The 15,494-nt window shown below is 29.4% G+C and overlaps 2 protein-coding genes across 2 annotated transcripts; one reads left to right on the plus strand and one right to left on the minus strand.

Moving 5' to 3' along the window:
- The first annotated feature begins 8,638 nt into the window (after positions 1–8,638).
- Positions 8,639–13,224, plus strand: LOC115704825 (IAA-amino acid hydrolase ILR1-like 4). Its single transcript, XM_061104595.1, has 5 exons — positions 8,639–11,190; positions 11,340–11,438; positions 11,894–12,208; positions 12,399–12,527; positions 12,619–13,224. The coding sequence occupies exons 1-5, from the start codon at positions 10,855–10,857 to the stop codon at positions 13,018–13,020; spliced, it is 1,281 nt and encodes a 426-aa protein (XP_060960578.1). The 5' UTR covers positions 8,639–10,854; the 3' UTR covers positions 13,021–13,224.
- Positions 13,225–13,323: 99 nt separating this feature from the next.
- On the minus strand, positions 13,324–14,130 carry LOC115704114 (serpin-ZXA-like). Its single transcript, XM_061104598.1, has one exon. It carries the CDS (start codon positions 13,990–13,992, stop codon positions 13,324–13,326), a length of 669 nt encoding a protein of 222 aa, XP_060960581.1. The 5' UTR covers positions 13,993–14,130.
- Between the last annotated feature and the right edge of the window lie 1,364 nt (positions 14,131–15,494).

Here is a 15,494-nt window from a genome sequence, read left to right on the forward strand (position 1 = left end):
CCGATTAATATTGTATAGGAATAGATATTTTGTTGTAGATTTGATTTTTTTAAATTGTATAAGAATATTTTTAATTAATTAATTAATTAAAATAAATTTTTGTTGGTTGCTTTGCTACGATTGGTATTAATTTTAGTTAGTTTGAAATTTTTTTGAATTGTATAAATATTTTAGTTAATTATTCAATTAGTATATATAAAAATTAAAAATTGGATAAAATTATTTTAAGTGATTTTAGAGTATTATTTTATTACTTTAAATGAGAAAATAGATAGAGTTAAATTGAGTGATTTTAGAGTGCCATGTCTGATTGATTCTGAGAATATCAGTATAGAGGTTGTTAATGATATTTACTCGGTTGTGAATAGAAGGGTTAATGAAAGTCATTATCTTTCTTTGTTTGTGCCTTTTACTGTTGATGAGGTTAGAATTGCTCTTTTTAATATTTCTAGTGATAAGGTGCCTGATATTAATAGTTTGAATGCTAGTTTTTATCAAAAGAATTGGAGTATTTTAGAATAGGACTTTTGTGATGATATTTTAAGTATTCTAAATAATAATGTATTAATAATACTCTGTTGTCCTTATTCATAGAAAATCTAATGCTTCTTGTATTAAAGATTTTCGTCCTATTAGTCTTTGTTCCATGATGTATAAAGTAATTGCTAAAGTTATAGCTAATTGAATTAAGCCTATTCTTTGTAATATGATCTCCCCTAGTCAAAGTGCCCTCATGTCCGGTCGCACCACTTTTGATAATAACTTTATTGTTCAAGAAGGTATTCATGTTATTATGGGGTTTTATTGATGCTATCCTGACATTTTTGGTTTTCATGTTAATTTAGTTAAGTTAATATTTGATTGTCTTAATACTGTTACTATTAGATTTAATATTAATGGTGTTATTTCTGTTACTATTGTGCCTTCTAGAGGTATTAGGCAGGGTAATTCCCTCTTCCCTTATCTCTTTTTACTATGCCTTGAAGGCTTATCTGTTTCTATTAGGCTTCAAGCGAGGAATGTTAGATTTACAGGCATTTCTATTTCTCACAATGCTCCTCCTGTTTCTCATATTCTTTTTGTTGATGATACTTTTATAAGAATATTTTTATTTAAAGAAATATATTTCTATTTAAAGAAATAAATTTCTATTTAAGGAAATAAATAAATAATTGATTTTCTGATAAATGAATATTTTATATTCATTGAGACTGGACATAATCAATTATGTAATATTCTATATATGGTCAGATTTCTATATTCATTACCTGATTTGATTTCCTGAATTAATTGTCAAAATATTCTGACAATTAATGTGGCACAGATACTGATGGAGTATCTCACCTATAAATATAGGGTCTCGGTCCCCGAGCTCCTCACTCATTCTGTTCTCATAACAAAATCCATCTAAAGAGAGTTGAGAGAGCGAGGAAGCCCGATTACCCACATCAATCGGTTTCTTTTGCAGATCAAGCTTATGTGGGATTAAAGCTCAAAGATTCAATGGCTGGAGGTATTTCGATCCTTAAGTTATATAGTGCATATATGTTTGATTTAATTCCGCATTTTATACATAAACATATATATTTCAATTTATACATATAAATGTCTAACAGTTGGTATCAGAGCGGATTATATATCTCTGCCTTGATTTATTTTGAGTTTCACATATATATATATACACATATATATACATACATTTACGGGGTTCTTCATTTATAATATAATATATATTTTATATATATACTTTCATATTATATAATTCCCGATTATATATATATTCATATACTCAATTTTTTATATATACATATATATATTCATCTTTATATTTACGTTCATATATATATATATATTATATACATTCATTTATACCGTATAATATATATATTTCTGAGTATACACTTTCATATTATATTCATTGATTTCTTTCCATATAATTGATTATCATATTCTTTTATATATCTTTATGATATTTTATATGGTTTGATGTGTGTATATGTAAGTATATATGTATATATATATACATATCTAGTATTAGTTTTTGTTTGTACGTATATATATTCATATTTATATATATACTTTTATATTAATATTTCATAATCTATATGTTCATATATATATGCACATTCATATTTATATTCATATACTGTGTGTATACATACAATTTTCATGCATATATGTTTATGTATAATACTCAATGCTTTTATATTTTTGTTGCATAAAATTGTATGTAATACTCTCTTTCATACATTAATGATGATTTTATGCAGTATATATACATTGTATACGAGTATATATATACATGAAAGTTTTATTTTTCAGTCTATAATTTTTCCGTTTTCATTTTCGGTATTTATTTTAAATCCTCTATTCATTACTATATTCATATAATATTTTAGATCGATTTTATGAATGAAAAGAATTTAAAACCCATCTGAAAACTGAAAAAATTCTCTTAAGAACACGATCAGACCCGAAAGAATTTTTTATGAAATTAAAGTCTACATTTTACGTGTTTTCGATGCTTGAAATCAATATGGATCTCTTAATTTATTCATTTAGATTATTTTGGAATTGGTTTCATGAATTTTGGTCATCGGTGTTGTTTTTCATGGCAGTTTTTCAAAAAAAAAAAAAAAATGAAAATTAAGAAAAATTTAAGAAAATTCCGAAATTTTGTTACTTTGATTTATTTTTGGAATTTTATTTTATTTCCTCATTTTTGTTGATTTAGTCAATTAAATTACATTTGTTTAACTTTTCATTCTTATTTAACATATATCTTCATATATTATATGTTATTTAGTAATAAATTATTATGGAAAGTTTTTAATTTGGTAAATTAATTACATGCTTTATTTTTACATGTAATTACAATAATTGTGATATTTTAAGAATGTGAATATTTAATTATTCTACAATTAAGTGCGCAATTATTATATTTATTTACCAATTAAGTAATTTATTGATTAAATTAATTGATAATCTGCCATTAAGTATATTCTTTAATTTTGCATTTAATTGATTTCATATAATTAATTGTACTAATTTGTATATTTACCTTATTTATACAAATTAATTATTAGTACAAATAATTAAGATATTATATGGTTATAAATGCATAATTAATTACATATCATGGAATTAAGCATTTAATATATTATCATACAATAATTATTTTAATTTGTATTTATTTGGAAAATTTATTTTTAATACAATTAATTTTGATTTGTATGATTTAAATGCTATACATAAATTCCTTTTATAGTGCTAGATATATTTAGAAATGTTCAAACATTAAGATAGGTTGAATATTTTATCTAGCACATTAAGTTTCATAAAACTTCATAAAATTATTCATAAAATATTCATAAAACTTCCTAAAATGAATAAAATATGAATAAAATGTAAGTAATTTTGTGGTTTGACATAAGAAAACATGAACTTGGGACAAATGCTCATATCTAGAACGGTTTTTAATGATCTTCGGACGACCACATCAGAGCACTTAATCTCTGATTGTCTATTATGTTAATAACGAAATTACTTTTAGGTAGAGCCCAATACCTAATGTCAAAGTGAAAATATAATTTTATATAATTAGGGAGTAGCCACAGCATCCTTATTTGTATAAAATTATACATTAATTAAAATTCACCTTAATGGACATAACTTGTAATTAATTATATAGGTATAATAATTTTACCCCACAGGGATTTTATTATATTTGTATAATTAATTAGGATAATATGTTAAATTAAATTCTCTTAATTTACCCCACAGGGAGTTATGGGGATTTAATTTAATAGTGTTATCACAAATTTAATTAAAGATAGATAATAAACCTTCATTTTCCAAAACTAATTGTTTAATTAAATCTATCATAAAGTTCATCTAATTTTATTAAATTTAAAATTTAGCCCACAGGCAATTTTGGATTTAGTAAAATTTTAATCTTCAGTTTATACTTTGGTGTCTAGTGAACCACATAATTTTAAATAATTAGGGAGTAGCCACAGCATCCTTAATTATATAAAATTATATATATTAAGTGGATTAAGATCACATAATGGACATGAATTATGTGAACATAATAATCTTACCCTACAGGGATTTTATTATATTCACATGATTAATATGTTAAATTAAATTCTCTTAATTTATCCCACAGGAAATTATGTAGATTTAATTTAATAATTTTATCATAAAGTATAAAATTTTGAAACATTTATAAATAATTAAGTGTTTCATACCTTTCGTTAAGATAGAAATATTAAACTTTAAGTTTTTTCATAAATTGTGTAAATCTATCATAATCTACATCTAAATCTAATCTTATCAAATTAAAAATTTAGCCCACAGGCAATTTTTGTTTAATAAGATTTCATATTTAAGCATGTTTATTCATTGGTAAGAACATGATTCATTTAAACCTCAAAACTATATATGTAATTTTATTACATCACTATTCATAAATTTCTTCCATACTAGTAGAAATTTCGAAAAATTTATTCTGATAACTTAATCTAAAATGTACAGTTTTTACTGTAAGATTAAGAAAAATAAATCACACTTTATTATCACCAATAAATTTTAATTTATTGTGTATGAATTCATTCTAATATAGTTAATGCGATTATTAATACATAGTGGATTATTTTAGATTGTTATTCCACATTCATAATTTCTTGCAAGGTTTAAAAATAAACCTAAGAAAGTCAGTAACTGTGAGCAAATCTTATCCACAGACAAGATAAGTTCTCACATTTAGAAGTGTAAGGAACAAGCAATATAGTAGTGGCTTTGTTTTAAAATTGGCAAAGACCTTTATGTTCCAAGATTCTATTGAAACTTGATTTAGACACATTTAGAGGTCTTTACTACAAATGATGTCACTCATAAAGATATGCAAGTTCAATCTGACAATAAGAAATGTGTTATTAATAAGAATTCTTCTACATTATATAGCACCAAAAATTATGGAACATATCTCCATAAATAGAATAAATATTAGTAAATGGTGGGGATCTTCATTACACTTGATTTTACTAACTTTATTTAGAACTTGTGTGAATTTCATTAAGAATATGTATTCCAACAAGTCAAAATCGGTGCATACTAGAATTCTATCATATTAGAAATCATAAAAGTCAATTAATTTTTAAGACATGGACTCAAATTTTGCATCTCTTTTTTAACGATTACTCACATAAATAATTTTTCTACAAAAGTATAGATTTATATGTTTCAAAGACATTTAAATCTTAAGTAGAGAAATGGTGCATTTTGCATATTAAGATAGTGAGATCAAATATAAAATGGAGAATACTACATTAAAATTCGTGAGTATGGATAAACTCCCAGTCTATTTGCAAAGTTTCTTTAAAAGTATGGGTCCATTACCCAATACATATGCTTTGTACACCCAAATTATAGTGTGTGACAGATTTAAGAAACTAAGCATTTTTTGGACATGGGGTGGAGCCTACATAGCAAACTCCAATCTTTCCTAAATCTGTGTCTATTGATACTCTTCAATGGGGTGTACATATCGAATCGTGTTCTAACTAAAATTGTTTCTCAAACATATTTTGAGTTGTGATAAGGTTGAAAACCGACTTGATGACATGTACACATTTTATAAATACCCATATATAGTTAGAGTACAATCGTCAAAGAAAAGATCCGTCCTAAACCATAAATGAGCATATTTCATTTGAAAAGCTATAAGGTTTAAGGGTTACATATTTTATCATCCATCTCACAACACTAGAATTGTGGAATTAAGAATTGACTTGATCAGTGGGAGTGATCAATCTAGGAACCTAGTTTCCGAGAAAGATCATTCATATTTTCTCAAACTTCCACCTCAAGTGTTAGATTAATTATGATTCACAACAACCCTTAAGATTAATGGTTATTGAGAATTCATAACTAATCATTAATAATATACAAGTCATTGGTAAAATTCTAATAAGTTATGTTATTTAGTAATTGCTTACAATTTCTAAAATAACATGCTATTGAACCATTTGCTCTTTTAAGAGTTTGTTGGTCCATCCTTAAGATGACTTATTAGAACAGTAAGATCAATGTATTCTAGTGATCACATTTTGTACAATAAGAGTTCAACTACAATATTAATTTGAGACACAAATTAAATTATAGAATGATAAAGAATTGAAGTTGTAGTACAATATGCCATGAATGAAGAAATGAATATCTTAAATAACAATAAATTTTATCTTTAGTAAAGTTGCCTAATGGGGTGGAGAACATTAATTTTTTTTTTTGAAAGAGGGAGAACATTAATTAAGCATAGGTTTTTTCACCAATAATATTCATTAGGCAACATTGAGAAACATAAAGATATAAAAAGAATATTCATTGCTAAGAAGTTCATTTTGAACTAAGAATCAATAACAAAGGAGATTTACATTCTCAATGGTTTTTATAAAAGATTCTATTATAGACCTTGGCATTTGTTGCTTGTTTTAATTCATTAATCAATTCCAAATAGTGAACTAGAGGAGAAGGTATACAAACTGCCATAAAGATTTTCCTCTAATAGTGGTGAACATATGCAAGCTTAAAGTGTCTACCTATAGATTAAAACAAACATCTCACAAATTGGTATTATATCATCTTTTCCTTTAGGTTTGAAAAGAGAATTATGGAAATAATTATATACCGAAGGTTGTTAGTGGGAGTAATATTTGTTTTATACGTAGACAATATGTTACTTGCAAATGATGATAAAAGTTTTCTATATAAGTTGAAATAATTCATATCTCAAATTATTATTTTGAGATAAAGAAAATAAATAATATATATAATTTTAATTGATTAGAGAGTAGCCACAGCATCTCTGATTAAATAAAATTATGTATTATTCATCTGATATAACTTTTATCTTTAAGTGTGATAAATTCAACTCGAACCAGCATCTGAAAAATGATCTGGAGTGAGAATAAATTAAGAACATTCATTTGCTTCTATTTTAGAAGCCTAATGTATGCCTAAGAGTCTGAATAAGACTTTGCATTACATTTGTTTCAGGATCGTTAAGTAGTATCAGAATTACTAAAGTTAAGACCACTTTATTTTTCATACAAAGTGATGAGGTATCTTTAAGATACTAAAAATTATATTCATACATATTTTAAGATGAATTGACCATATTGTTATTTCCACTATAAAAGTCAGATTCATTTATTGTTTTGAGGATACATCTCGTATGATGTATTATAGAGTTTCATAGTAGGCCTAGAGTTCAGAATTACAGTTTCATTAGGCCATTAAGAAAATTTTGCGATAAATTCAGCTACAATATTTATGGCTAATAACTCTAAGAGTACTGGTCGAAGCTAGCATATCGACATTAAGTATTTAGCCATAAAAAGGCGTGATAAGTGGTCATTAATCACACAAACTGAATTGGGTGATCGCATAGATCCTTGACTAAAGGCATGCCGCAACCAAAATTCAAGGATCATAAAGTAAATATGGGATTCAGTTAACCCATATGCAATTTTTTATTTGTACAACCAAAAATTATTTAATGAAACTCTAATTTCGATATTTTCTCATATTTATGTGCACCTCAATTTCATCTGAGAAAATTATCGTAAGAGGACCTGAATAAATATAAGGGTTAGGGTTTATTCGCTTAAGTACATTGCCACATAAAGTACATTGTTATATAATAAATATATCGTAATACATGGAAGATAATACTCGACTTATAATGAGGACATGTCGCTATGATTCGTATGTTTATTATATAATGAGGAACGTTTGGGTTTGAATGTTTTAGTCTAAATGCTGACCAAGTGAGAGAATATAAGAATATTTTTATTTAAAGAAATATATTTCTATTTAAAGAAATAAATTTCTATTTAAGGAAATAAATAAATAATTGATTTTCTGATAAATGAATATTTTATATTCATTGAGACTGGACATAATCAATTATGTAATATTCTATATATGGTCAGATTTCTATATTCATTACCTGATTTGATTTCCTGAATTAATTGTCAAAATATTCTGACAATTAATGTGGCACAGATACTGATGGAGTATCTCACCTATAAATATAAGGTCTCGGTCTCCGAGCTCCTCACTCATTCTGTTCATAACAGCAAAATCCATCTAAAGAGAGTTGAGAGAGCGAGGAAGCCCGATTACCCACATCAATCGGTTTCTTTTGCAGATCAAGCTTATGTGGGATTAAAGCTCAAAGATTCAATGGCTGGAGGTATTTCGATCCTTAAGTTATATAGTACATATATGTTTGATTTAATTCCGCATTTTATACATAAACATATATATTTCAGTTTATACATATAAATGTCTAACAACTTTTTGTTAAGGAGGCTTTTAATTATTACAATCTTGCTACTGGTCAAAAAGTTAACTATTCTAAATCCTCTGTGTTGTTTTCGCTTAATACTCCTCCTACGATATTTGAGTTTTTCTACAACACTCTTGGTCTTAAGCCTAAGCCTTTTATCAACAATTATCTTGGTGTCCCGCTTTGTTTTGAACATTCTAAAAAAAATAATTTTAGTTTTACTTTAGATAAAGTGTCTTCTTACCTCAATGTTTGGAACCATTGGCTTTTTTTTTTCTAGAGCATGTAAGGAGGTATTTCTTAAGGCTATTATCCAGGACATTCCTTCTTATGTCATGTCATGATTCAGAATTCTTGTGTCCATTTATAAAAAAGTTGAGAGTCTTAGCCATTTGGTGGGGTTCTATGGGGGACAACTCTAAAATACATTGGAAAAATTGATCTTATCTTTGTAATTTTTTTTTTTTTGAGGGTTTGAGATTTAGATCTCTTATTTCTTTTAACCAAGCTAAGTTGGCCAAGCAAGCTTGGAGAGTTTTTACCAATCCTCACTTTTTGTTAGCCACAATCTTGAAAGCCAAATACTTAAAGAATAACTCCCTGCTGGATGCAACCTAGGTCACTCTCCCTCTTATACTTGGAGGAGTTTACTTTAGGGGAGAGACCTCCTTAAAAAGGGCCTTGTTTGAAAAATTAGTAGTGACCTTAGAAGATCATTGGCTGCCAAAAATAATTACATTCACTACAGGGTTAATCAACCCCTCCTTCGGATAAGATCAATTTTATTAATCACTTGGGAAATTGGGATATGACTAAGCTTTCTCATTATTTTGATGAGGATACCATTTCCCAAATCCTTCATGTGCCTATTGGGGACTCTAGTAAGGAGGATTGCCTTATTTGGAGTTCACATTCCTCTAGTGCTTTTACTGTCAAGTTTGCCTACCACTTTGCTAAGTCTACTTCCCTCCCTCCTTCTTCCTTTAATCTCTCATTCCCCCTAAAATTAAACATTTATTACTTATAGAGCCTACCACCATGTTCTTCCATTTGCTTCCAATCATTTTACCAAAAAGATTATTTGTAATCCTAGTTTTTCTCCTTATAACTGCCCCATTGAGACTGTGACCCACACTCTGCTTGATTGTTCCAGCGCTAGTCAAGTCTGGAGAGTTTCTTCTTTAAAGAAGTTCTATATGGATAATAGATATTGTGATGTTTAAGGACTTTATGCTATGTGCTTTTGAAAATCTGAATAAAAATGACCTTGCTATTATTTTGGGTTCTCTATGGGTTATTTGGGAAAATAGGAATAATAAGCTATTTGACAAAGGATGGTTGCCGGCTACTAATGTTTTTGCTTGGATTAGATTTTATCTAGATGATTACAGGAACGCTCAAAAGAAGGTTTTTCCTACTGCCTTTCAGCTTCCATGTGTGCCCAGGAGTCTCGGGTTCCTCCTATAGCTCTTGATTCTCCAAGCTTTGTACTGATGCTGCTATGGATTGCAAAGGTAACATATTGGGATTGGGGGCTGTAATAAAAGATGAGAATGAGAATATAGTTGCTCGTTTGGCCATTCCAATCTCAGGAGCCTCAGACTCAACTTACGCTGAAGGTTTAACTCTTAAATCTGTTCTAAAATGGTGTGTTGCTGTTAGGCTCCCTATATCTGTTGTTGAATCAAATTTTGAAGTTACTTGTTAACAAAATTATATGTAATAAAATAGATTTCTTAGTGTTATCTGATATGGTTGTTAATATTGGTAATTCTTTACCCAAATTCTCTGAAGTTACCATTAGATGTGTTCTTAGGGTGTTCAATGCAGACGCTCATCAAGTAGCTACGAAGATTTTTGAGCTTGATAAAAAATTTGTGTGGAATGGTAATATTTCACAGTTTTAACATTGTAACTTGTACTCAATGTTTTTATTCTTAATGAAAGTAATTTTCAAAAAAATAAATTAAGCATGTATTCTGAAAAATAAAGTTGAATATCGGGCGAATATAATGAGTTTCGAGTTCATGAATTTTGGAATTAAAAAATTGTACCCAAATCCTGTTAAAATGTTCAATCCTATTAAAAAATAGAATAAAACAATTGCTCCTAACACTAAACATTAGGTTTTGGGGGATAATTGAATGAAGAATGTATTTGAAACATTAAAGACTGTCAGTAAAATATCTCAAGCCAAGTACTAAAATCTAACAAGGTGGCTGATTGTCCTTTGCCAATATTAAACACGTGTGCACACGCACACACACAAATGTCATTTTCTTTTCTGTCCCCCAAAGCCTGAGGTAAGCTTCATTGGACTATAACCTCTCAACTGTCTGTGTGGCCAAACCAACTATAGTGCTTCCAAAAAGGACACTAGCCACTTTATATTGTTATTATTATTATTCCTTCCTTCCTTTTACATCAACACCAATCAAACACTTCTAGGCTGCTGCTAATAACAACAATAACAACAACAATAATAATAATAATAGCTCATGGCTTTCTACTTCTTCATCATCAACTTCCTAGTGTTTATGCCATTACCCATTTCTTCCTCAAGTCACAATGATTCTCTGGGTCTAATCCCTGTTAAATTTCTCGACTTGATTCAAGAAAATGAACTTTTTGATTGGATGGTGGGTATCAGGAGAAAAATACACCAAAACCCAAAACTGAGTTTCAAGGAAATTGAGACTAGTGAGCTTATTAGAGCTGAGCTTGAGAAAATGAGTATTTTTTACAAATACCCAGTTGCTAAAACTGGTGTAGTTGGCTTCATCGGAACTGGTTCACCTCCATTTGTTGCAATCAGAGTGAATATGGATGAGCTGGTTTACTTTACTTTCACTAAATTTGCCTTTGTTGACTTTTTCGTTTTTTTTAATTAAAAAATTAATTCAAAATGTGTTCTCTGTGATCTTTGAACATCATTGGCTCTTTTTTCTTTTTCGTTTTTTTTTTTTTTTTGCTGTTAATGTAGGAGAGTGTGGAGTGGGAGCACAAAAGTAGGCATGATGCCCATGTTGCCATGCTTCTTGGAGCTGCAAAGTTACTTCAAAAGCATCGCCATGAACTAAAGGTTACATGTTTCGAACTTTTTATTATTTCTTCTTGGTAATCTCCAATGAATTGTACTAGTTTTATCATTGTGCTTGAGAAAAGAATGGTCAACTTTGTTGACAAAGAATTTGGATCATCTCACTCTGTAATTTCATGTACTAGTTTTATCTTTTCTTAATCATGATTGGCTTGAACTTTTGGATTTGTCTGATACGAACATTGCCAAAACTAACATACCTTTAGTGATTATTAGTCAATTAAAGTACCATTAACTCAATTTTTGAATATTAGCTCCCTTGTTATCATCTCAAATGGTCAAATTTTTAGAAGTGTTACAAAACTAGTGCTGGATTTGTATTGTGATAATCAAACTCACAAGAGTCATTGTTCATGTTATTGTAACTGCCAACTGGTTTAATTTCATGTCATCTTCAGACTACTATTTCTAAATTTTCTCTGATGTAATTCTTACAGGGAACAGTCCTACTTGTCTTCCAACAAGCTGAGGAAGGAGGTGGCGGTGCAAAGAAAATACTAGACACAGGAATACTAGACAATGTTGGAGCCATCTTTGGGATTCATGTCTCTCCTAGTCTCCCAATTGGCTCAGTAGCTTGTAAGTCAGGTCCTATTTTGGCTGCTGTCGGTTTTTTTGAGGCGAAAATAAGTGGGAAAGGGGGTCATGCTGCCATTCCTCAATACACAATAGATCCTATTTTAGCTGCATCAAATGTAATTGTTAGTTTGCAACATCTTGTTTCACGTGAAGCTAATCCCTTAGAGTCTGAGGTCCTCTCTCACTCTCTCTCTCTCTCTCATTAAAATTTTGTTTTTGCAGGACACATTTTTATTTGTTTATTTCTAATGAAAAGAATCAGAATGAGAACATGAGAAACTATCATAATTGTATTTTATTTTCCAACTACAACTAATAAGCTTTTAAGCCTATTTTAACTTAATGAATAGAAGAATCTTGCAGGTAGTCACTGTATCGAAATTCCAAGGGGGTTCTGCCTTAAATGTTATTCCAGATTCTGTAACGATTGGTGGCTCTTTCAGGGCATTTTCAAAAGAAAGCTTCCTTCAACTTAAGCATCGAATAGAAGAGGTATATGTCATTTCATCCTAATCAAGTTGTGCGTTTATTTTCTGTACAGATTATTATCAAACAAAGGTTTTTCCATGAACTTTGACTACAGGTTATAACAACACAAGCCAGTGTAAACAGATGCAATGCAACTGTTCTTTTCGATTCAGAAAAGGAGGCTTTCAATCCAGTAACTGTAAACGATCAAAATCTCCATAAACATTTTCTAAAGGTTGCAACTCAAGTGGTGGGAGAAAGGAACATACATGAAATGCCACTACTATTAGGATCAGAAGATTTTTCTTGGTACCAAGAGGTGATTCCAGGATACTTATTTTTCGTTGGAATGAAAGATGAGAAAAAGAGTGTGGATGAACTTGCACAATCACATAATTTTACAGTGAATGAAGATGTTCTTCCATATGGAGCAGCATTACATGCATCATTGGCAGTAACATACCTTTTGGAGAATCAACACAACTCTCCCAAACAAAGCTCTCATGATGAGCTTTGATGTGGATCAACTATCTTGGTAATAAAACTTTCTCAAATATTCAAATGGCAATTTTTTTTATGCTACAAAATTGCTCCACTTATATATTTGATTTGTTACCAGTAATTTCAGCCTTACTTATTTACTGTAAAACATAACATATATTAATATTTTTACTACCATTTCAAAAAACTTTATTATAAGGTAGAAGAAAATAACTGAAAACGAAGTGTAGATACTACTACTTAATGATTGCATAACACAAAAAGGTTTTTACTTTCGTGGATCAAGAACAGCTCCTGTAAAAACAACAAGGTTGGAAAACTATTCAACAATCATAAACATGAATGGATGGTCAGCATCAAAGGTAGGAAGTGGGGGAGGAGATGAATCTGAATCACATTCAGCTTCGATTTCAAAACGAAGTGAGGTGGCAGAAGTAGCCTTTGTACCTTCTTCATTCACTTCAATACAAGATTTGTGAAGCATAGTCCCTATAAAAACATTATTAGACTCAAGATGAGAGTAAACCATTTTTGAGAAATCTGCTTCACCCTCAGTGAAGGGCAAAGTTAATCCTTTTTCTTCAAGTAACTCCATAGCATCAACATCGTATGAGAATTTCATTTTGGGAATTGACACACGAGAAAGTTTCACCTTCCTTAGATGATTATTAAGACTCTTGGGCGCCAACAGTTTCGGATCCAAATTGAACTTTTCCACCATATCTTGTAATCCGTATGTATCATGAGGAAGAAGCAAGTACATAGAGAATTGTAAGGGCTTTCCATCATCACCAACTACTCTTTCATATCGGAGTTTGAGAACCTTGAAATCATCAAGGGATGCATAGGAGTGATAAACATAAAAACTCTTCAAGAAAGGTACTTTGATTGTTTCTCCGTTAAGAATGTGAAACTTTTCATCTGCAGTATTCGAGGCCATGAAAGGAACTTTCCATAATCCCTTGAAATATAATACGTTGAGAATCATGGGCTTCCATCTCAAAACCAATTGGAAGTACAAGACAAAGAGAGGGTGTCAATTTTACACTCTTCGGCAAAATTTCTTTGATGAGTCCTCTTGTCTCATTTTCCACCCATTGGTTTACATCATTCCTAACTTTATCAGCCTACATATCAAAATTAAAAAAAAAAAAGGAATTAACAAAGAAAACAATTACAGATATAGAAAAAAAAATATGAAATTATACCTCCAATATAAGGGTCGACGTTTTCCACTTTTGTCTTGTAGATTGTTTCAGTGATTTCTTTAAAAGATGGAATTAATTGAAAGTGATTATCAAGCCATAAGGCGTTTGCAACTGAAAAAAGAGGTTGTTTGTTGTTGTTGTGTCTTCTTCTGACGTTTTGCACGGTGAGTTGTGGTTTGAGCAGGCCCGTCTTAAGGTGATGAAAGACTTAGGGCGAAATTTAAAATGAGGCCTTTTTTATATAAAAATTTAAAATAAATTTTAATTAAATTTTGAGACAACATTAATTTTAATTTTTTTATTTAACGTAAACTAACTCAATCAAGTAATATTTAATAATTAAGAGCATATTTATTAAAGTGTTATATATTTTAACACATTTGAAAGAAAAAAAAAATAATGTATTTAAATTATATATATTTAAAAAAAATAAATAATAAATATACATTTTATTTATTATTAATAGTATGTTAAAATATTTTAAAAATTATAAATTACTTCAATATATTTTTCATACGTTATTTATTTATGAAATACTATGTAAGGCTTGCATTTAACAAATAACTAAAGTCTAAAAAATGACTGAAGAAGGGATCGAACCCACAACCTTAATGCCAACAAAAGCCCCGAGTACCAATTATGCCATACGTTTTTCATGTAACTTGTTGAGTTAAACATTTACATATTATATGTATTTTTATTTTTATATGTATATATATCAATTTTAATTTTTTCGGGGCCTCTAAAATTGTGGGGCCTGGGGCCTCGGCCCCGGCTGCCCTACCCTCTGGCCGGCCCTGGGTTCGAGTAGTGGGAACAGGGGAAGAGGTGTAGGAGGAGTGGAGAAGAGACATCATATGAGAAGAATTTTGGTTCAAATGTTCGATTCCTTTTGAACCAAGAAACTTCAAGAAATGCTCTAATGTGTTACCTTCAGCGCCAGCAGCCACCATATTCAGCATCAAGTTTATTGAGAGAGGAGACATTACAACGTTTTCAGCACTACTCTCATTCTTCTTCATCTCATTAAGAATTAATTTTGCTGCAATTTGGGTGCAAAACTCCATGACTTCTAGGCTACCTTCGCCTTGCAGTAAAAATGGAACACCGTAGAGAGCAAATTTTTATTTTTTCTATTGTAAAATTTGTCAAAATGGACTTTTGACAAATGGAAATTAGCAAAATAGACTTTTCTATTTTCTTTTTTTTTTTAATTACTTTTATTTTACACTTAACATTTAAAAAATTAATTTAATATTAAACAAAATTAATTAAAACCTCA

Source organism: Cannabis sativa, chromosome 1 (assembly GCF_029168945.1).
Source record: "Cannabis sativa cultivar Pink pepper isolate KNU-18-1 chromosome 1, ASM2916894v1, whole genome shotgun sequence".
Lineage (NCBI taxonomy): Eukaryota > Viridiplantae > Streptophyta > Magnoliopsida > Rosales > Cannabaceae > Cannabis > Cannabis sativa.

Bases quoted from the DNA above. Each gene is read 5' to 3' on its own strand.
- LOC115704825 (XM_061104595.1), top strand. From the start codon at position 10,855: ATGGCTTTCTACTTCTTCATCATCAACTTCCTAGTGTTTATGCCATTA. The intron at 11,439-11,893 runs GTTACATGTTTC...TAATTCTTACAG, and splicing joins AGCATCGCCATGAACTAAAG to GGAACAGTCCTACTTGTCTT. The intron at 12,209-12,398 runs GTCCTCTCTCAC...AGAATCTTGCAG, and splicing joins CTAATCCCTTAGAGTCTGAG to GTAGTCACTGTATCGAAATT.
- LOC115704114 (XM_061104598.1), bottom strand. From the start codon at position 13,992: ATGATTCTCAACGTATTATATTTCAAGGGATTATGGAAAGTTCCTTTC.